The following is a 21,679-nucleotide window of genomic DNA, read 5'->3' on the forward strand; positions in this document are numbered from 1 at the left end:
TCGGATCGACGCCTATGACCAATACTTTAAATTGCCTCCGTAGCCACAGAAATGCATATTCATAAATGTCACGTGTGTACAATTAAGAGCCACTTAAATTATCACTTATTACAATTATCTAATTACATTTACACATGAGGAAAAGCTCTCTTGTCAGCTTTAGACACTACCATAGAACTTACAGTTTCCGAATCTCTATAACGCTCTGTATAACATAACAAAATGCTGACACATCTATTACCCGGAGCCCCAATCGGCAATTTTATCGATATCTTCCACAAAGCGCTCAGAAAGTGCCCGCTTCATAGTCGTCTAAATGCTGCATTCCAAATCCCGCGCGACTTCCGGCGTTTCTTATTTTAACATCCGCATACGATGTCGTTTCCTGATGACTGTAAGGCCGTACAAACATGGAAAGAAAGCGACTGAAACTGTGGGACTACGTCGCGCTTGCTGTTGTTGTTTTTGCCTTTAGTCTACAAGTGTTGGGCTATTTCTTGCCCACGTGGTGGTCCTATAATGACCCCGCGGCCAGGCATACGGTGGTGGTGTCGATGCTGGGTTCGTCGGAGAACGAAAATGGAGCTGAAAATATCAAAACAGTGATTGAGATTGAAGGCGGAAGGGGTGAGTTATCCGGTTTATGATGGGCTAAACAATATGTCGTACAGTGGTGGTGTTAATTATTCTTTATTTTGATCATATCATAGCATGGTGCTGGCAACTGTTTTTATTTTTCATATCAAAGCTTTCCATCCTGATATTGATCTCTGTTATTTTCGGGCGTGTATCTCCGTTGACCCTTATCGAAAAAGGGTAGTTTCCTCATTATCGAACACTGAATGAGTCAGTGTCAATATGTCAGTCACACTTGGGAGCCTGACTCAGTCTATGCGTCTGAGGATCTATGAAACAAGGGGTGGAGGTATCAATCATTCACGTTTTACTTTCAACAATATGTAATGTACCGTTATAACCCCCCTTGTTGATTTGAAATAACATGATCACTAATGACTTTCTTCCTTGTATATATTTGCGACTGGTTGATAATAATCGAGACTTAAAGGCAATCCTATTAAATACGATAGTATACAACCTACAATTGTTCTTAAGCGAGACAAGGAAATTTTTGTACTACAGGTAATCAAACACTTAGTAAAACTTCAGCACGAAGAGAGACCAAAGTATTCAATTACATACACGCATAAACAGGCGCGTGCATACATATCATTGTCATCTTACATGTACATACTTGCCATAGTTTTTTTTATGATGTACTGTTCATGTACAGTGTATATGCTAAATATTCACGCGAATCATTGGGTTTATGAAGTTTATCTTTTACATATATGAATATACTGCTACTTGTATACTTAAAACACGTTGCATCATAAACATACTTATATTATGTGTCTATCACGTTCAAGTAATTTTTTCGATTCATATGTATCTGTTTACGGAGGTTAATTTGCAGTCTCTGTTTTCCGATGGTGTACTAGTATGTAAGTTAAAAAACACTACATGTATATACCAACTCAAAATCAGTATATTTACACTTTTCCTGTGTTTTTGCCTGTGATAACACTAAAAGCCAAATTGAGGCGCCAGAGGGGTTTGCTTATTTATATATAATTTTCATTTCAATAGAAGTATGATTACATTACAAAAACAGCAAAATTTCCTTTACCACTCCAATTTTTAAGACATGAATATTGGTTTTAGAACCATTTTAACAAGACCTTGGACTTTCAGTAGGATCTAACGATCTATTTCTTGCGTCAAAACAATTTAAGGTTTCAAGCGAAATATACACCAATTGCGTAGTCTTCGCTCAAAACCCAGACAAATCGTGTTGATTTCAAAGAGTCATGGCTGAGTGGCCTACAGTGAAATAGACAAGCCTACATCACATTGCCGTTTGACTCAACTACCAAAAGTCCAAACTCTTGTTAAAATGGTTCTATATGGTCATGACATGAACAAGCTATTAAACGATCTTGTGAAAAACTGGCACAAGTGTTTTGTGATTTGATAGTCCTCTTACAAACTGATACACTATTAGTTCTCAACGAAAACTGTTTGTGGAACTATATCGTTATTGGTTGTTTCAAATCTGCCTATACAACATTCACTTTATATCATCATATAATTGTTAGTGACAATTAATGCTATCCTCTACTTTGAACGACTGTTGCGTTCTGACTAATTTATAAGTGCAATGTATGCAAGTAATGCCGGAAATTGTGGCCTGTTAGTTTTGCAGCATTTCATGTAACAGGGTTATCGTGACGCCACACAATTTTACATGGTAAAAAAAAAGTTGTCCTTGAAAAGTCTCCAATCCCATCAAATTAATCATATTTATAAGTACATGTATTTGATTTCTTTTACATACGTTTCGTAATGGAATGAAAATTGGAAATACTAATATGATATATTTCATGCATGTGTAGATCCTTTATTAGATATCATAATATGGTGTATCAAATACACCTTACTGCATGTATTTGATACACAATATCTTGTATTTATATTTTGAGTATGTAAAAAAAAAAATCAATGTGTATTAGTTAAGATGTTGTTTGGTTGTTTATCATGTTTATAAATACTTGTTTTAAAAGAGTCGCAGTATAGAGTTTTATGGAAGGGAAGGGGTGTTGTTATCTTTAGATACGTCATGGCAGAGATAAGAAAACTGCTTCATTGTTCTTTGTGCCCGCAATGTACATGTATTGGCTCAGAAATGTTGAGAAGGATCAAGATACCAGAAAGATAACTCAAAAATCGAGATCAGTAAGATATTTTTTTAGAAAGGCGGCAACTTTTTGTTATAACGCGCTATACAGAAAAGCTTTTATATACTGCAGAACGTATGTTTCAGACATCAACATGCATACTTCTTTTATAGTGATGATGAAGAAATATGCTGTGTATGTGTATATACAATCCGAGTACCGTACTTTGAGGACATATTATATCGCGTGATGTCAGTGTAATGTCGAGTGCCCTGTCTCACTTTTCATTAATTACACTGAATATATTTTGCTTTACCCTATTTACAGTTAATTTTGAGAAGGAATTTCAAAAATCTTTATGATGTTTGTTAACGCTCCAAACTGTCGGCTTCTACACATAAAAACACATGCAGAAACCCCCGTAATACTGTAATACAGCGAGCTGAATCTAGGAAATCTGGCTAATCAAATGCTTCAATCTCTCTAGCTCTTCATATATTTTTTTAAACGATCTCAAACTTATCTTGCTTCGGTAAACACATTTATTTTGTGTTCAATTTTATTAAAAAAAATACATCTTTGTGAAAGTAAACTTACATTAAGCATACAGCATCTTAAAAATTATTAGGGAATAAAAATTTTGTGAACTCCTATTTGTAATTATAAAATTAATACATATATATAATTACATAAAAATATTTAATTGTAATACCGGTAGAATGTCATTACAATTTAATATGGACGAGTTGTTCACAACTCTTGTGCATGGAATGCATGTATTTTAATTTCGACGTACGTCTTATAGCAGAGTTATTAATTTACATGTACATGTATGTAATACAGATGACAAGAATACAAAATGGAAAAAAAATATAGACAAAAATGGACGGTCAGTCCTCACAAATCTACATTAACCACATAACTATATACCCATGTTAACATATTAGATTCTACATTTAGCGGAAAATGACATAAACATTATTGAAAAATGATAATATTCATTAAAAAAACGTACATGTATTGACACAACATTATATGTTTATGTCTTGAATGAGACGGTTACTATTTTAAGAATGGGGGGAAGTATTATTTCGAGGGACCAGGCGATAATTATATATCAATGACAATGACAAATTATACATACATGTATAATACAATGCATGCGTTCAAGAGTGATCAATTTTGCACAGGTTAATCAACAATTTTTATTAGTATTATTAAATAGATGTTTAAAATTGTAAACATTATATTGTGTAGAAATATGAAGGTATTATAAACTCCTTTATCTTTAATTGTTATATCTGTTCAATAATAATGAAATAAATAATGAGAATCATCTCCTGTCAGAAAGACACAACTGAAGATAATAATTATGTCACTGTTTTACAATACCAATGTAAAATATAGAGTACAAATAAAAATATAATACAAATAAAAAATTATAGAATACAAATGAAAAATATATAATACAAATAGAAAAGTATACAATACAAATGTAAAATATAGAATACAAATCAAAAAAAAATATACACCCTGTAATACAAATAGAACATTATACAATACGAGTAAAAAAATTCAAATGAAAATTATATGATACAAATACATGTAATATTTTATACAAAATTTATGTGATAGATCATACATTTATTTCTTTCAAACTGTATCAAACATCATCATTTAAAGATTTCTTTAACTGTAGCTGATTGAGGTAGCCTTAAACACTTCGATATTTCCAAACATTGTTGTCAATTTGAACTGATGATTGACTCTCTACAATATATTGTTTGCAGAGTGGCTGTTTATATCCCGTGCCTTTGGAGCGTTCGGAATTTTGCTGAATTTCCTTTCCCTAATTTTCCACCTTCTGTACATGTGCATACGATATGACTGCAACAGATCAGCATCGATTTACCTTCTGGGAGCCTCAAGTAAGTAATGGAGTAGTGTACCTTTGATTCAGATACTGTGAAAAACAGACGGCAGCTATAAATATTTCTTCAAATGACAAACTAATATATAAAAATAATGAAATAATATTCAGTATTCAAACTTTTACTATTTATTGAGTATAAAGGTACAGTATCAAAGAGGGTTTGAGTTTGCTTTCTGTTTCTTTACGCTCTGTTAGTCTAATCAAGATTCACTGCATTCAGTCACCACCGCCCAGGTCATGGTTAAACTGTCATGAATGCCTCGCAATACGATTTAATTTCACGAAGATGTATATATCTGACTCTGGTATCATACCATAGGTGAACGAAGTTTATCGAGATCTCCGTTCAGACAGTTTTACCAGACACATAAATAACACTCTATTTATGTTATTAATGTCTCTGGTTTTACACACAACTTTAAAATATATTCAATGTTTTTATTTATAGGTCTGTTTATTCTCGGTGGATCCATAGTCTTTGTTGCACTTCATAAAGAATTGGCCACCAATCTAAAACCAGATTTGCAGAGTTTGGGATTTCCTTGGATAATTTGTATTTTTGCGGGAATCGTCACGATAGCAGCGTCCATAGTAACAGCGGTAGCAACTATTAAAAAAGCCAATCAATGGGACTTTGAGGATGACGATGATATTGACTTTTCTGATGTTCAAATGAGAAGGAGATAGATATACTAAAACATCAGCGTTTTATTCTCGATAACTTTGATGGTTACAAATCCTGTGTGCAATACTTTAAAAACTATCTGGTCAACGATCTGTGTTTCTTTCTATATATGCCTACTAATGCACCAATCCAAAAAAGACAAAAGAAATGGTTCATATGAACGTAAATTTTGAATTGTGATTAATGAATAGATTGACTGGAGTGCATCAAACAAATCAGGGAAATACTCAGAAAGTGCTGAAATTTTGAAATTTACGATGATGTACTTCCCCTAACTAATTTTGTTTTTCAATGATTCATTGAGAGAGAGAGAGAGAGAGAGAGAGAGAGAGAGAGAGAGAGAGAGAGAGAAATTATCACCGGCGAGATTAATATATGCACACAAATATGTGCGTACTGACAGAAGATGGGTACAGATTGGTACTGTACCTCACCTGACAGAACATGCAAAGGATGCATTGCTTTATCTGTTTACATGTAACATACTATTTGCTTTGTTTCAGGCTGCATAACTGCAAATATTTCTTAATGTTAAGTGTATTGCTCTTTTGTACTTTGCTTTTACATGTATATGTTTATATCATATATTAGGTAGTTTTACACACATATTTTTTATTGGAATGATTAAAACCAAGGCTTAGTTTGTTAATTTGAGTATTTTCTACCTAAAAAAAACTAAAACTTAATACCAGATACCGAAACATTGGTGTATGTTTACCATGCAGATGTAATAACTTAAACGAATAAACCAATACTTATACAGGTACATGTATATTATTCTTGTACACATAAACAGTTTTATTTGTACAGACACGCCGCCATTTTACCAGAACAGGTGTATTATATTTTTTTACAGGATACATGTACATCATTTCTTGTGAAGGTATTGAATGTACAGATACAGCATTATTTGTACAATTACAGCATTAATTGTACAGCAGATCTTGACGTGTAGAGATATGTCCATTGTTCAGATTCAACGTTTTATGCTTGCATACAGATAATTATATAGTCTACTAGTAATTACGAAAAAAAAACCAAAATCATATGTAGAGATACATCACAATTTCATTTTGTTTGTAGCGAGATAAATCTAAAAAGGACGAAAAACAATTGTCAGGCCGTTGTACACGTGGCGCCAGTGTGTCCTGTTGTGTTTTATATTTAGACGATTTTAATTTTTAACCAATTTCCGCATACATTTGTTGCTTTTTAGGCTAAAAGTTATTCTTAAAAATATTCGAAAACACCCACCAAACACAATTTCCATGATGTGTTTAATGTTTCCATTTGACATATCCTTATTACACGGAAAATTAAAAATATAGGTTAGCTTTGCATAATGATTCAAATAGTGCACAGCTTTTTAATGACTTGCCCGTTCACCATTACATGTAAAGGTATCAAGGTATTGCCCTTATTCATAGACCAATCAATCAATGACGTTATTCCTATAAATAGATTGATTATAAATCCGACTGAATTTCTGACAAATTAAAATCCATTTTCAAAAATGTCCATTACATACAGAATTTTGGAATTTCAATTCAATGTAACTGTATCTTTCTTTCGTACAAGTGTACGTTTGTCACAAAAACAATTACTTTCAAAATATATTGGGGTTAATGAAATTCTAGTATTATTTATTCATTAAAAATAACAAATTCCCTATTTACAGGTTTTTAAGATATGTAATGTATAACGACCACATTTTGCACCTAACAATTGAAAGGTCCGATATTCTTGAACAGGATATCATTTTGATGATGTTATCAAATAAAAATTCTCAACCGAAGGAATTTTCAAAATTTTGATTGATGTCCCATTAATTGCATATTGAATTTCGCATTGAAGTCTACATAAAAATTTTCATCTTTTCAAAATGGAAATCTAATTTTAAATTTATTATTCAGAAAACTGCACACAACTGATAAATTATATACTGTATGATAATATTAATACACCCATATATGGCCAGAAATTAATCCTGACTTTTATCCCACTCCATTTGTAACCAGTAACATTGGTTACAATGCTAAATGTTAAAGCTTCTATTGGCATTTCTGACAGCAGTTACTGATGACAACAGTGACAATGTTTATTCTTTTATGATTGAATTAAGGAATAAGGAATCATTCTTTGATTATTATGAGGTGATAATTTCGTTCGGGGCGGGGTCAAATCCAATAAAGCCGGAAGGGCTTTATGATATATTTGACCACGCTCCGACCAAAATTATCAACTCATAATATTCAAAAAATGATTTCTGATTACTTATTTATATATATTATTTCCAATTTGTACACTTTAAAACAATGTTATTTTTAAACCACTAATTTTTTTATGTAGCACATGCTATGTATTACTACGCGGCGCAGCCAATGCCGCTTTTCGGTTATGCTATAAGACACGCCAATTTTGTGTCGCTCATGTTTGAAGTTATTGGGGTTTAGGGTTCAAAATTGATTTGAATGTTATCACAGACAAAGACAGCTGAAAATGTAAATGTTACAAATCAATGCATCTGTGACTGGTTACATTGGTTACGGTAGCTACTGGTAACATTGATGCCTGTAAAAAATGAATGTGGGAATGAGAAAGGAGGCCTGTGCCAAAATTATGAAATTTGAGACTCTTGGTCATGAATTCTCGCAGTGTAAGTGCGGTAAGTGCGGAATTAAACTTACATATATCTGTGAAATGCACTATTCTTTAAAATTAATGCTCTCAATTTTTTACACATGCACATACATGTATATAATACATGTTCAAAATACAAAAGCCAAAATGGACGCATGGATAGGATAAGGGAACTTTTTTCCTCTGTAGATTGTACACAGATCAACGGTTTTGATGCTTGGGTCTGGAGGGGGCTCCATTAATTAAATGGACATGGTCACAATTTTGGTCAAAAATTACTTTTCCGATTTTAATGGTTACAACGCTTTGGTAAGGCAGTTCTAATAGACAACCAAAACTTGACTGTCACTCGTTGAGTTATAAGCAAGTTACAGAGCTTACAATTCTCTGCCCTATAAAGAAAGCTTTTGTTTACATTTTGAATGTTGAAGTAAAAAATTTCAGTTTTAGACCTAAAATGAATGTGTTGAACTTTATGAATTGCTTATTTTTGCTTTAGATGAATAAGAAGATTTACAGCTAGTTTTGAAAAGATTATATTGAACCTATGTAAACAAAAACAGGGCACGAGCCTTGTTTACATGACAAAGAATTGCGAGCCTTGTATCCCGCTTACTACCCCACGATTGACTCTCAAACTTTGGTTGATCACCAGAAATGCATTCCTAATGCATTGCAGATAATAAACAGAAAATAGAATTTGACCAAAATCGTGACCATGCCCCGTTAAGTAGCCAAATGCCTTTATACTTTAAATAAAAAAATCACTTTTTCCAATATACCTAATTGTATTGATTGGTGTACAGCCTCGCTATGCCATCTACCTATATGTACCCTTTCCCCCGAAAACGTCTTGAATGAATCGTCACTCCACGGCCGGGCGATATTAAAAGTTCGATGTCCGGCAAAAGACTCTCAACTGTTGTTATTGATTAAAACTTTTAAATTAATGTGGTGAGTGTTAATTTACATTGTAGTTTGAGTACAAGGTACATGATATCTATTACAATACCGGTATATATATTAACAGTATATATTTCGTTTATTTATTTATAGTTAGAATCATTTCCATTTGCAAGTGTGAAAAACGCACGTTTTATTTGTTTGTTTTCGTTTGTACAGCTTAATGTCATGTACGTGCCTATGATCACAATATGAATCAAGTATATGCTATAGTGTTTGATGAATTGATCGAACTATGTATATCAGTTCAAAAATACGTAATCATGTGAAAAAAATTGGAATTGTCTATTTTGTGGGGTTCTGTAATTTGGCAAAGATTAACAGTTCAGCCACGTAGCAAGGGGGGGGGGGGGGGGGGCAGGCCACTTTGTCTCAATTGAATTATCATGCATGGAGTTGCCCCCCACCCCCCACTTTTTGGGGTAGTATGTAAAAAAATTGGTATGAAAATAAGGAAATTATAGGAGTGAAATTGAAGTTATAGATATACTACGCCAGTTCCCCCCCCCCCCCCACCACGGATTAGGATTTTAAAGAAAAATCAAAATTCCCTTTCTTTTTTTATTTATTTATTTATTTATTTATTTGCTTTGGTTGTCTTTTTTTGTTTCAGATCGAGTAGAAATGGCAGTCTTAGAGTGGTAGAAGATTTAGTTGTTGGTATAAAATGATTACCTAACCATAGATTATTTTTGATTGTGCATGTTCTCTGTATATTTGTTTTGAACAGTTTTCGATGACGGTTGTGTAATATTGCATTTATTTTAATTTTATGGAGAACTCGTATATTGTTCAAACTTGTTTATGATTCTTTCGTATATGTTTTATACAAAAAGATGTGTTCAATAAAGTGGTATGGTTACTGTGATTTCAATTTTATGGAGGAAACATCATAATCATTGTTTTAAAATTATGAAACTTTGTCCAATATAGATATTAAAAATATGATATTCCCAATCGGTTTCCAACTCATCATTTAAAGATAAAAAATCTACAGTGTAAACATTTTTAAGGTGGTGTAAAACACCTCCGTATTGTGACGTACTCCATATCAAAATGAAATAAATTATAATTGTATCTTGTTACTTAACAGCGTATAGCGCAATCGGGTTTAAGGGTAACTGTAAATCTGTTATATAGCCTAGTCATGAGTTAGACTCAAGTTGGTCTCAATATATTAATAATATAGTAAACAGTGCGAAAACAAAAAATTAGGACTTTTGAAAAAACTAAAGTTTACTCTAGGCAGAACTAATTTATTAAAAATATATATCACGTTTGTTAGACCAGTTCTCGAATATGCTTCTGCAGTATGGGACGGTTGTAATATGTTTGACATGGAGAGATTAGGAAAAGTTCAATAAGTGCTGCAAGGATTGTTACTGGTTTACCCAGTTTAGCATCTACAGAATCTCTCTACACAGAAACTGTAATAAGGCTAAATTAATAACCATGTTTGAAATTCATACAAATCAGGTACCTGAGTACCTGAGCATCATCATTCCTCCTGTAACAAAAAATGTCTCAATATATTACAGAAGAAATAGCGAAAATTATAGCGTTCCAATCCGCAGATTAGAACTTTACAAACAATCTTTTGTACCTGACACCATTCGGAAATGGAAATCTCTCAAATTAGAAGCTAGGGAGGCAACGTCTCTCAACATATTCAAGTAAAACATTACTGAAAGTATTCCTCAACCTCCAAAATATTTTTCAGTTGGTAAACGCTCTATTAATATTTTACATACAAAGTTGAGACACAACTGTATTTTGAATTATGATCTGTATAGAAAAAAACATTTATTTATTGAATCACCCAATTGTATTTGTGGTCAAAAGTAGGATGTTTATCACTTTTTCTTTGTATGCAAGAATTATGTAAATGCAAGAAACTATTTAATCTTTTTGAATTACTTTTTTAATAGGCTTGAAGAAACAATTTTAATTAACTCACATTTGCTTCTTTGGGGTAGTGACAATTTGTCTTACAATACAAACTGCTTTATTTTTTCAGCAGTTCAAAAGTTCATGTCTGGAAGATTTAATAATTTTCAGTTTCTTTTTGCTATTGCTTTTTACACTGTATATTAACGTTATCTACTATATATTCGCCATTACTTTGTAAATGCATGTCTATGCATTTAATCATTATAAAGTCAATAACTATAAGTTACATGTAATACAATGACAACTGTATATATTATATACAATATCATTAGGAGAGGAAGTTGTAAGTTGTAAGAATTTTCTGTAATTTACACAATAATTAAAATATGTTGAAATCAAATCAAGAGTTAGAATTCCGCTGGGGCTGTCATAATTTTTACCTCTTGAGAAATTTTTAAAACATATTTTGGTTAAATATTGTAAATATTTTATAAAACGGTGAAAGTATTTTGATGATTATTTACTTTTATCAAAACTGATAAATTTCGACAGTTGTCCATACACCTAAACACATACATGAAAAAAAATTCCACGCATCCCCCCTCTCTCATCTGGATATTCCTGGATCCGCCCTTCGTTGTAAAATACATTTTATTTCATATTTTGGCGTGCGGGTGAGAGTCAGGGCGGAGGTCATATAAAAAGAGGGGAAATAGAGAATGACGGAAACATGGTAAAAGCGAGAAGCACTCCGAGTGTGCTGAAAAACGAAACTACCGGATGTTTACGTCGAAAACATAATGAAAGAAAAGCCATGGCGCAAAGAGAAGCCCTGCGAAAACGCATCGTGGAGCATTTACGGCATTCTAACGACGGAACAAGTAGCTTAAAGGAAATAGTTCAGAATCTTGGAGCAGATAAAAAATGCATTAACCAAATTCTTTATGCACTTAAAAGAGCAAACGCCGTGTCACAAGTTTCTTATGTTCCTCCTGTTTGGAAGTTGAGGGATTATGGATTGGCAATAAGAGCGCCAGTATGGTCGCAAAACAGCAAGTTAAAATACCGTCCCACATCTCCAAAAAAGAATATTTCAAGGAATAAGGTAATATTTTGCATCTACATTTATTTATAGATCTTGTTCAATTGATTATTGGTGATTTTGGAAAATCCTACTTTCACTTTCTCAGTCATAATATAAAAGCGTAAGAGTCAGCAATTGAAATCAAACTTGACCATTGCAGGTGAGAGTTAATTGAACATTGTAATATGTTAACTCAGAAAAATATAAATGTTGTAGATAAGATGCATATCTAGTAACTTTGTTGCCCCCAAAAATGGCTATTGGCAGGGCCTGGGGCAGATTGTACAGGGGAAAAGGCACATTTACATTTACAAGACTAGTATAAAAAGAGTTTGCTAAACCAGAATATCAATTCATTCTAAAAATTATACAGTATTCGATATTGAAGATATACTTATTGATAATTTATTATTTCTACACAGACTGTTGATCAACGTCATGTACAATCAATTTTGGAGTATCTCAAATCTAAGAGGATGCCTGTGAAAACAATAGACATTGCCAAAGGACTGGGATTTAAATCTTCTTCAGAAATCAATCCTGTACTTTACAGAATGGAGAAGAATGGGATTGTGAGAAGGTGTGAAGGAGAGAAGGTGATGTGGACCCTAAATTCTGATGGGGAATCACAGCAGGCAGCGTTATTAAATGATCCTGGAATTGTTGGATTTGGGACAAGAATTAAGAGTGAACCGCAGCAAACTATGGGAGGGTTTTCAGTGCAAGAAGTAGATTTTGTGCAGCCAATGAGTTTACACTCTGGAAACGTTAAATGCGAAAGTAATGATGTCAGTGATGATGACCCTTTCATGGGAAATGTGAGTTGTTCACAGTTGTCTGAGGTAGGATACGAGTCTTCACAATCAGAACCTAGTCTGGGTTTTGATCAAATAAATGATGCCAGAAGGGTCCTGAGGAACCAAGGCTTCACAAGTGTTGATGATGGAAGTGACTGGCCAAGTACAGAGAATGAGATGGATGTGAACACAGGGACTATGTCACCTCTCTGTCAGTCCACACCTATTCTTCCGAGTCCGAACGACGACTCAGCTACTCAGTATGAGGATGAAACTTGTGCTGCATCCACAAACTCTTGTGATATGGAAGATTCTTCTACACAGAAGATTGACAGTGTTTTAAAAGGATTATCTCTGTGCAACCAAAATGGAGGGGTGTCCTTTATTATTTCTAGAAAAGCTCAGATGGATAAATCAGATACTGAGGAATGTCTTCAGAAATGTCAGGAACTAAACTATGTATCTGCAACTAAATCGGGATCAGATGTCGTTTATTCTCTGACAGAAGCAGGTGAAAAGTATATCAAAAGCAAAGTGACCAAAAGTAAACCAAAGATGGAACAGACAGTTCCACAGATACGTGCTCCCCAAAGAGTCACGAACACAGAATTCAGAGGCCCTCCCCCTGCACCAGCTAGTCTAGTCCAAAACCCAGAGAGTCAGTTTTATAACCAACATTCTTCAAGATTACCCAGTAACCAGACCTCTGAAACAGGAAGGATGAGTGAAGAACCCATGGACCCTTCTGCACCCCAACCATTAATGAGTATACTGACTGGTCCAAGTATAGTAAATTCCCAATCTCTGGGAGGCTTTTCATCAAATCCTTCATCATACTCCAGTACAACTCCGTTTCAAAATGCTGGCAACTCAAATTCCTTTTTTCAACCCCGTCTTTCTTTCTTTGGAAGAGGTTTTAGTAGTGCAGGAAACTTAAAGAATTTCAGTACAATCCCATTTCCTGGATTCAATACAAGACCACTAGCACCTGTAGAAATAATAAGTAAACAGTTAAACAAGACAGAGATATCTTCAACAACGAAACCAGAGCTTATTTCAACAAGTCATGTCAGCAAGGGACTCCAGAAACTATTATCACTATCTGCAACAACCACAAATCCACTGCAGCAATTCAACCAGTCTACTAGTTCCTCTTATGTCAGTTCTAGTGGTGATTTGAACAGTGGACCACATTCACTTGGAATGTCAGCAAGAACCTGTGGTTATTCAGAGGCAATGGATAGACAGCCAAAGTCTTTGCCAATGATGAGATCTACAAACCCTTTCTTACCTAGTTCCTTGGACTTGAACTCGGAGAGTTTCGCTGCATTGAACAAAAATCCTGTTAGTGCACTCATGGAGTATGCTCAATCTCGACACCAAGAAGCAGAAATCAGGGTGATTTCACAAAGTGGACCCTCACATAAGCCAAAGTATGATAATTTAACACAAAAACATTTTTTCTACAAATTTTTATTGTTTAGTGAAAATTGACCGCAAAATGTTTGTAATTTATTCTTTGATGTTGTGTAATGCTAAAATGAATGGCATGATGTTTTACCCTTTATCACAAGCTGTTGTTTTGGTTGTTTGATAGATTTGTGATGGGAGTGTTCATTGGAGGTAAACAGATTGCAGAGGTGACCTGCTCCAACAAAAAAGATGGCAGAAAGGAAGCAGCAGACAAGGCATTGAGGGCTCTAATTGCATCAGGGGACTACAAGGGCTCAAACAGTGCAACTGTAAGTAACAGGCATCAGTTAAAAGTTTCAGCTCAGCTTCTGAACTAAATTTGATAAATCAAATATAAAACATCAAATCTTGTAAACATATGATGTGTTGTGTTTATTTGTTCTGTGTGTTACTTTTTCAGATTTTTGTCCATTTATAAATCATTAGTGATTCACTGTTTAAGATTCATTTGATTTTTGCTGTGTATCTAATACATAACTGTGCTCTCCAAATTTTGCTTTTTAGTATGTATTACAAGTACCGGTACTTAATATCAGATTGTGACCAAATTTATTTCTGCATTTAGGCATCAAAGCCCCAGGTTCCCCTTGACAAGATGACACACTTTGACAAGGTCGCCGCCCTGGTACACAGGTCTTTCAATGAGTTGTCGGCCAGTATCAGCGAGAACTTCTCCGGAAGGAAGGTGATAGCAGGGCTTGTGATGAAAATGGCTGAGCATGATATTGGAACTGTTATCTCCATTGGAACAGGTAATATTAACTCAATACATGTTCTTGTCACTGTTTTAACTTTTTTGACAGAATTACCTGAAAGGTTGAAGGTGTTATTAATATATAAAATCAATTATTATATAAATTTTTTTTTATATCTGACAAACAAATATAATATTATATTGTAATGTAGAATTGTTAGTTTGATGGTAAGTATTTTATGTACCGTACTGTATACAGGGAAATATTCGCCCCCGTTTTATTTTTGCCCATTTCGCCCTCATTGCCAGTGGGTGACTGGACAAATTTTAATGTCCCAAATTATCTCTTTTTAACACAACTTTGTTTGGGCGAATTTAAGGTGGGGTAAACCGTTTTTAAGTACGGAAGGGTGAAAATAACACTGGATGAAAATAACCCAGTATACAGTATATGTATTGAAAATGAAATAACAATCGTATTTCATGTAATTTTGTTATAAGATTGTTATTTTGATTGTAGGAAATAGATGTATTACTGGGCCCCAACTCAGTTTGGAGGGAAACACAGTGAATGATTCCCATGCTGAAATCATCACTAGGCGGGGCTTCATAAGGTACTAGTGTCCAAAGTTATTAAATAATTTTTATAAGTATCCTAACTGTGGTTTCATCAATATTCATAGCCATCAGTTTCCATGGATTTAATGAATATTGGTGAAACCAAAGTAATTTACTAATTCATACCTGTCACATTAATAACTTTTATTTATACATGATATAGTAATATGCTGAATTTAATAGTTATTGTATTCCAAAATGTCAGTGTATATGACTATATGTTGAAATTCCCCTTGTCAATGCAGACCCAGAAAAATTTAGTATAGAATATAATATGAATTACCGGTACATGAAATTATTTTTATAAGCAACTTGATTTGAGTTTGGTTCAGGGAGCCTTTCTATCAGTCCAGGGTGTTTTATGATATATTTATACTGTATTGTAGGTTTATGTACAAGCAGTTGCAGGCCTATAGGCCCGGTGCACCTCATCGACTCTTTGAACCATCTCCATCAGGAAAACTTCGCCTGAAAGATAACATTACATTTCATCTGTACATTTCCACTGCCCCATGTGGGGATGGGGCCTTATTTTCTCCAAGGTAAAGTTTGCAATCAGTCATTATTTTAAAGGGGCATGGTCACGATTTTGGTCAAAAATTATTTTCCCGATCTTAATGTTTATAATGCTTCACTAAGGCATTTTTAATAGTCATTTAAAATTTGAGTGCTATTCGATGAGTTATAAGTGAGTTACTGAGCTTGCATTTCTTTTCTATGTATACAAAGATTTTGTTTCCATTTTGAATGTTGAAGTGAAAATTCTAGTTTTAGACCTAAAATGAATGTGTTATTAACGTTAGGAACTAGTACTGTTTATTTATGCTTAAAATGGATAAGTAGACTGACAAATTAACTTAAAAAGGATTTTTACTGATATATTGATCCTATGTAAAACAAAAACAGGACACGAGCCTTGTTTACATGACAAGGAATTGTGAACCCTGAATCTTGCTTATAACTCTACAACTGGCTCTCAAGTTTCACTTGATAACTAGAAATGCATTCCTATTATTGAAAAAGTATTGAAATATATGTGTTCTCCATGCAAACGTATACATGTATGCTAACAGTATTTTGTATTGTTCAATTCAATAAAATTATAACAATTTCAGGGATGAAGCGTCTAATAATGCTGCTCTAAACAGCATAGATGATAGAACTCACAATCCCACCTTCACCAGTGCTGCTCAGGGTCTCGTCAGAACCAAAATGGAAGGAGGTATGATCTACTGACGCACAGTAAAGCTCATATGACCTTTTAGCTTTACCCTTTTACATATCAGTAAATATGATCTTACAAATGTATGTTTATATGTGCTTAAAAAGGCAACAAATTCTATTGTTCCAGTAAGATAGCATATTAAGTTGTACAATAGATGAAATTTATATGTATTTATTTTTCATCTTTACTGTTGCATTAAAAGGTGAGGGAACAATTCCTGTGGAGGAGGACTTCACTGTCCAGACTTTCGACGGAATACAGCGCGGAGAGAGACTGCGAACCATGTCCTGTACGGACAAACTCTGTCGCTGGAATGTGGTAGGGATGCAGGGGGCCCTTCTCAGTCACCTAATGGACCCTGTGTATCTGGATTCATTGACCTTAGGTACATCAGAGTAAACAAATTATATTTTGAACAGGCATGATCGCTGTAAAAACTCAAGATGTTTTTATTACAAACTTTCTACATAATATAGTAAAACATGCATGTACGAAAGTGCCAGGATGAACAAGTTATTATTATATAAATAGTGCCTGTTTGGGAGGGTAACAGTTGAAATTGACACCCTAAGGAAACCATTGTCAACCGACGCGAAGCGGAGGTTGACATTGGTTTTCAAGGGGTGTCAATTTCAGCTGTTATCCTCACAAACAGGCACTATTTATTTTATTATACTGAATGTCTTTATGTTAATTTTAGAGAATTTTTATATTACTTTTATATAGAAATGACTTGAATTCTACGGCGAACCGTACGCGCATAATTTACGCGCATGTAACAATTCGTTGTGTTACCCGTTGCTAAGTGTGTTGCCAAAGCTGAGGGTAATAGAACGGATTATCAACTGCGTCTAAACCAATCAGATTTCAGTATTTAACATGAAAGTATAATAAAAGTGTATAGTATATTTTTACAAGATTAAGAGGAATAAAACTGACTTCATTGTAAAGCAGGAATTCATGATAAATGTCTTTGCTTTAATCCTGTTTAACGTATGTTGGTGAATTTTTTTATAGAACTGTAAAATATACATTGCATGTGGAGATATTTTCTTGATTTGCCAATTTTCATTAGGATTGTTGTATGATCATGGCCACCTAGCCCGAGCCATGTGTTGCCGACTAGCTCGTGGTGACCCTGATATTAACAGCCTGCTCTCCAAACCCTTCTATCTGAACCATCCGTGGCTTGGAAGGGTTACAGTTTGTGATGTCCCCAGGGAAACACAGAAAACGAAGGCCCTCAGTGTCAATTGGTGCTTTGGAGATGCAGAACCTGAGGTCACAGATGGAACCCTTGGACTGTGTTGTACAAGGTACAGAATGATTTTCGACCAGAGGCTTGTCCAGCAGAGCGGGTGCTTTTGATTTCTTGCCAAAATTTCTTATCCATCCGAATCAATTGATCAAAACTTGCAAGCCCCCATTCTGCTGAATAGACGTCTCTTCTTTAGTTGCTCTTTTTCATTTTTTGTCAGTTAACTTTTACTCAGAATTGCTTCTACATTAAATTTTCTACCTGTTTTGAAACAGGACAATTTCTCTCATTTCTTAATGCAAATTATCCACTTAAAGCTGCTTGGTCCGATTTTATATCAAATTTTGTGCACGTTTTTAAACGATTGTTATGCTAAGTATATATATAATGATAGACATTGCAGTAGTTTTTCCACTCAAATAAACCAAATTTCAATGAAAAAAAATTATGTTTAACAAAACAAACGACATAAAAGGGTATTGCGTTAATTTGCCTCATGTTAAAATCCACCCCTGACGTCAAGACGGGTATGGTTGTATTACGACTTTGACATCGCTATAGATAAAGTTTATAATGTTCGTGCAAATTACAAATAAACCTGTGTAGTGTGTACGTTTTGTTTGCTTATATTTCTGAGGTTTGCTTTGTTTACAATTGATGCATAGCATGCGGGTTGTATAACTCCAATCATTTGGGGGACGAAACCAAACGGTTCCCTTTTCTAAACATCCCATGATGCATTTCGGTTTGTTTTTTCGTTTGCCCAAAAAGAAATTATTTTTATTTACTTTGAATATTTGTAACTTTGAAAGGAGACTGATTCTGCTGGTGTAAATAGGAGAAAGTTTATAAACTTTCTAAGACAAATGGTTTGTATGGAATATTATTTGATACTAAAATAACAAAAAACCAGACCAAGCAGCTTTAAAAGCACACCAATTAACTTAGCAAAAACAAATTTATAACAGTTATCACTTTTCTTTACAGCATTGAGAAGACCTTATTTTCTAGATGTTCCAAGAGAAATCTGTATGACAACTTCAAGCAGGTGTGTGCAGATTTAGGAAAACAGGATTTGTTGAACTTCCCAACATATGGAAAGGCCAAAACGGCTGCAGCAGATTTTCAAACTGCTAAAAAAGCACTTATAAAGAAATTCAAAGACAATGGTTATGGTATCTGGGTCTCTAAGCCTCCAGAGGAGGAGATGTTCTCGTGAGGCTTGTGAAGGGTTTGGCAATTCATGGTGCTTGTACAACTATAGGGGCATTACAGTAGATGTTTAGAAATGTAGTCATCATGTGTTCAATGCATACTGAGTATGTGCCATCTTATTTTGGTCACCATGTGAAAATAACAAAGAACTTGTACTTGGAGAGTATGATGGGATTAGGGACAAAGGTTTGGTCCTAAACTTGCAGTGGAATTGTTGCACTGGAATGATGTAATGTTTTTTGGTGACCTATTTTTGAAAAGAACTTTTTTATGTTCAATCAATGTTTATAGATTTTTATACTCAACATGTTGTTTTGCCATTTTTTTGTTTCATTTCCAGAGAACAGAAAGTATCTGAAAGTTATTTGTTGTGTAAATGATATAGATTGTTGCAGAATTTTAATGATTGAACTTTAAGCTTTTTTGATTTAAGAACATGGATATTAAATACTGAACACTGTACATGTTTTGTTATGTGTTACGTGGTGTATTGATTGTGAAGTCATCTTCTGAATCATGATTCTAAGGACACGATTTCAAATGGATGGTTTTAAACTCTCGCTATAAAATAAAGATATTCTAATACCTGGAATGTAAAACCCTGTTCTTGGTTTTTGAGTCTGGCCTGTGGAATTTACAAAATTTTATTTTGACAAGTGTGTGTCAAGAAGGAGACATACTGAATCAAGATTTAGTAGACTGGTATTCATAGCTTAATTAATAAAACTCTAATTGTTGCCTTTAAGCTTTTTTCCCGCAAGGAAGTTGCGATTGGGAACATGTCCCTTTTTAATGCTTAAAATACGAACTAGTCAAAAACTTGACCAACTCTATCCTCGTTATAATATGACCCTTTTACTGACGTTTAAGCCTATTTAACCTTAGTCCATCGAAATATCTACACGATATGAGATAGAAAGAAGATGGGTGGATAAGGCGTGTAAAATGCCCATACACGGTCGGACAAGCTACTGAAAAATTAAAATATCAATAAATCTGATATTTTTTTTTTAAATAATTTAAAACAATATACATTTTACATATTGATTTTTAACCTATAAACTATTTCAATACTTGGAATATGTTGACTCAGACAGGCGTATACGTATCAAAACCTGCAAATACTGTCATGTTTTAGAACTTCAAGGCATTTTCTTTTATGGAGTGGGTCTAAGCTCCATATTTTTCTCATAGTCTAAATAAAGTCTATAGGAAAACAAACCGATTTCAATAAACAAAAACGTGGAGAGATGACCCACGATACATTAAAAATATCATTTTGTTAAACAGCCTACTTTGTTGTGTCTGAAATGACTCAGTGGATAGAGTACCTGACTTGAGCTAACTTTAATTATCTAGGGTTTTAATGTGATGGGTTCGATACCGCAAAAATTTCTGGCAATATTTTTTTCTTATCTTTTGTTAAATATATATTAAAAACTGAATATAGTTAGAAATTGTGATTTTGCAAACTTGTATAATAATATATTTGAATAGATGTAATGGGGGAAAAAATAAATTCAAAATTGTATTTCACTACTAAACCGAATGGGCATTTGCGCCATCTTATTCCCCCATCTTCAAATTTTATGTAATTTTTTTTTTGTCTGTTTAAAATGGTTTACTTATGCATTTTGAATGATTAAAACAGAGTTTGAATATTAGAAATCAAGTTACAAGAGAGATACAGAGAGTTAAATGCCTGTACATGTCAGGAAACTCGAGTCTTGTATTTGTTTACAAATACAAATGTAAAGTAAAGAAATTACAATTTCTTTGTCAAAATTACTTGTGGCAAAGAAGATATTTGAATCATTTTGTTCATAAATAATATTTAAAAAGGCAACATTTCATACCTTATAATCAAACTTATACCAATAGTCCAAACTAAACAAAAACAAGACGAGCCTAGTTTACAAAACAAAGAATTCTTGCTTGTAACTCAATATTTGACTTTCAAATTTTGACGAAGCATTAAAAATACCAATATTTCCCATTCTAGATATTAAAAATGGAAAAATAAAATTGGAAATTTTTTAGCTGTAATCGTGTGTAGATCCTTTTAATTGATTTGTTCGTAACCCATCTTTTTCAAATACGCATATATCTATTTTCGCACTGTCGGATCATACATGTACTTGTACATTGTGTTTTTAAATGAGGAATGTGACGTATTTTCGTTCAAAATTAATAATCTTCAAGTTCAACTGTTTTCAAAAGTACAAATCTTCAATTTAGAAGAGTTGTTCCTCTTGTAAAATCCAAATTTCATCACCAGAAAGTCGATCAGGGGTCCTGTGTCCACGGGACGAATCAGTTGACCCCTGACGTTGTGAAGATGACACAGTTTAGATATTAAAAAAGTACACAAACCTCATTTCTATTGTCAACTGCTGTTTTCTGATAAATAAATGAAAATTTGTAGAAAATTGGGATCTCAAAATATTGCTCAGATACATTTGGTCTATA

General features: G+C 33.7%; 2 protein-coding genes across 3 annotated transcripts; both read left to right on the plus strand.

Moving 5' to 3' along the window:
• Positions 1-333: 333 nt before the first annotated feature.
• On the plus strand, positions 334-6,119 carry LOC128162155 (uncharacterized). The gene is made up of 3 exons (XM_052825348.1): positions 334-627; positions 4,526-4,663; positions 5,117-6,119. The coding sequence occupies exons 1-3, from the start codon at positions 411-413 to the stop codon at positions 5,353-5,355; spliced, it is 594 nt and encodes a 197-aa protein (XP_052681308.1). The 5' UTR covers positions 334-410; the 3' UTR covers positions 5,356-6,119.
• A 5,438-nt stretch (positions 6,120-11,557) lies between these two features.
• LOC128159872 (uncharacterized) lies at positions 11,558-19,670 on the plus strand. 2 transcript variants are annotated; one of them, XM_052823084.1, is made up of 10 exons: positions 11,558-11,951; positions 12,353-14,160; positions 14,325-14,469; positions 14,766-14,952; positions 15,415-15,508; positions 15,899-16,054; positions 16,628-16,734; positions 16,940-17,122; positions 17,813-18,053; positions 18,983-19,670. In XM_052823084.1, exons 1-10 carry the CDS (start codon positions 11,577-11,579, stop codon positions 19,212-19,214), a joined length of 3,528 nt encoding a protein of 1,175 aa, XP_052679044.1. In that variant the 5' UTR covers positions 11,558-11,576; the 3' UTR covers positions 19,215-19,670. The 2 variants fall into 2 exon arrangements, with proteins under 2 accessions (XP_052679044.1, XP_052679053.1); XM_052823093.1 differs by lacking the exon at positions 11,558-11,951 and adding an exon at positions 12,021-12,090.
• Positions 19,671-21,679: the final 2,009 nt, after the last annotated feature.

The sequence above is a fragment of the Crassostrea angulata genome, chromosome 1 (genome assembly GCF_025612915.1).
Source record: "Crassostrea angulata isolate pt1a10 chromosome 1, ASM2561291v2, whole genome shotgun sequence".
NCBI classification, from domain to species: Eukaryota; Metazoa; Mollusca; class Bivalvia; order Ostreida; family Ostreidae; genus Magallana; species Magallana angulata.

Bases quoted from the DNA above. Each gene is read 5' to 3' on its own strand.
- LOC128159872 (XM_052823084.1), top strand. From the start codon at position 11,577: ATGGTAAAAGCGAGAAGCACTCCGAGTGTGCTGAAAAACGAAACTACC. The intron at 16,055-16,627 runs GTAAAGTTTGCA...TAACAATTTCAG, and splicing joins GGGGCCTTATTTTCTCCAAG to GGATGAAGCGTCTAATAATG. The intron at 16,735-16,939 runs GTATGATCTACT...TTGCATTAAAAG, and splicing joins CAGAACCAAAATGGAAGGAG to GTGAGGGAACAATTCCTGTG.
- LOC128162155 (XM_052825348.1), top strand. From the start codon at position 411: ATGGAAAGAAAGCGACTGAAACTGTGGGACTACGTCGCGCTTGCTGTT. The intron at 628-4,525 runs GTGAGTTATCCG...TATTGTTTGCAG, and splicing joins TGAGATTGAAGGCGGAAGGG to AGTGGCTGTTTATATCCCGT. The intron at 4,664-5,116 runs GTAAGTAATGGA...TTTTATTTATAG, and splicing joins TTACCTTCTGGGAGCCTCAA to GTCTGTTTATTCTCGGTGGA.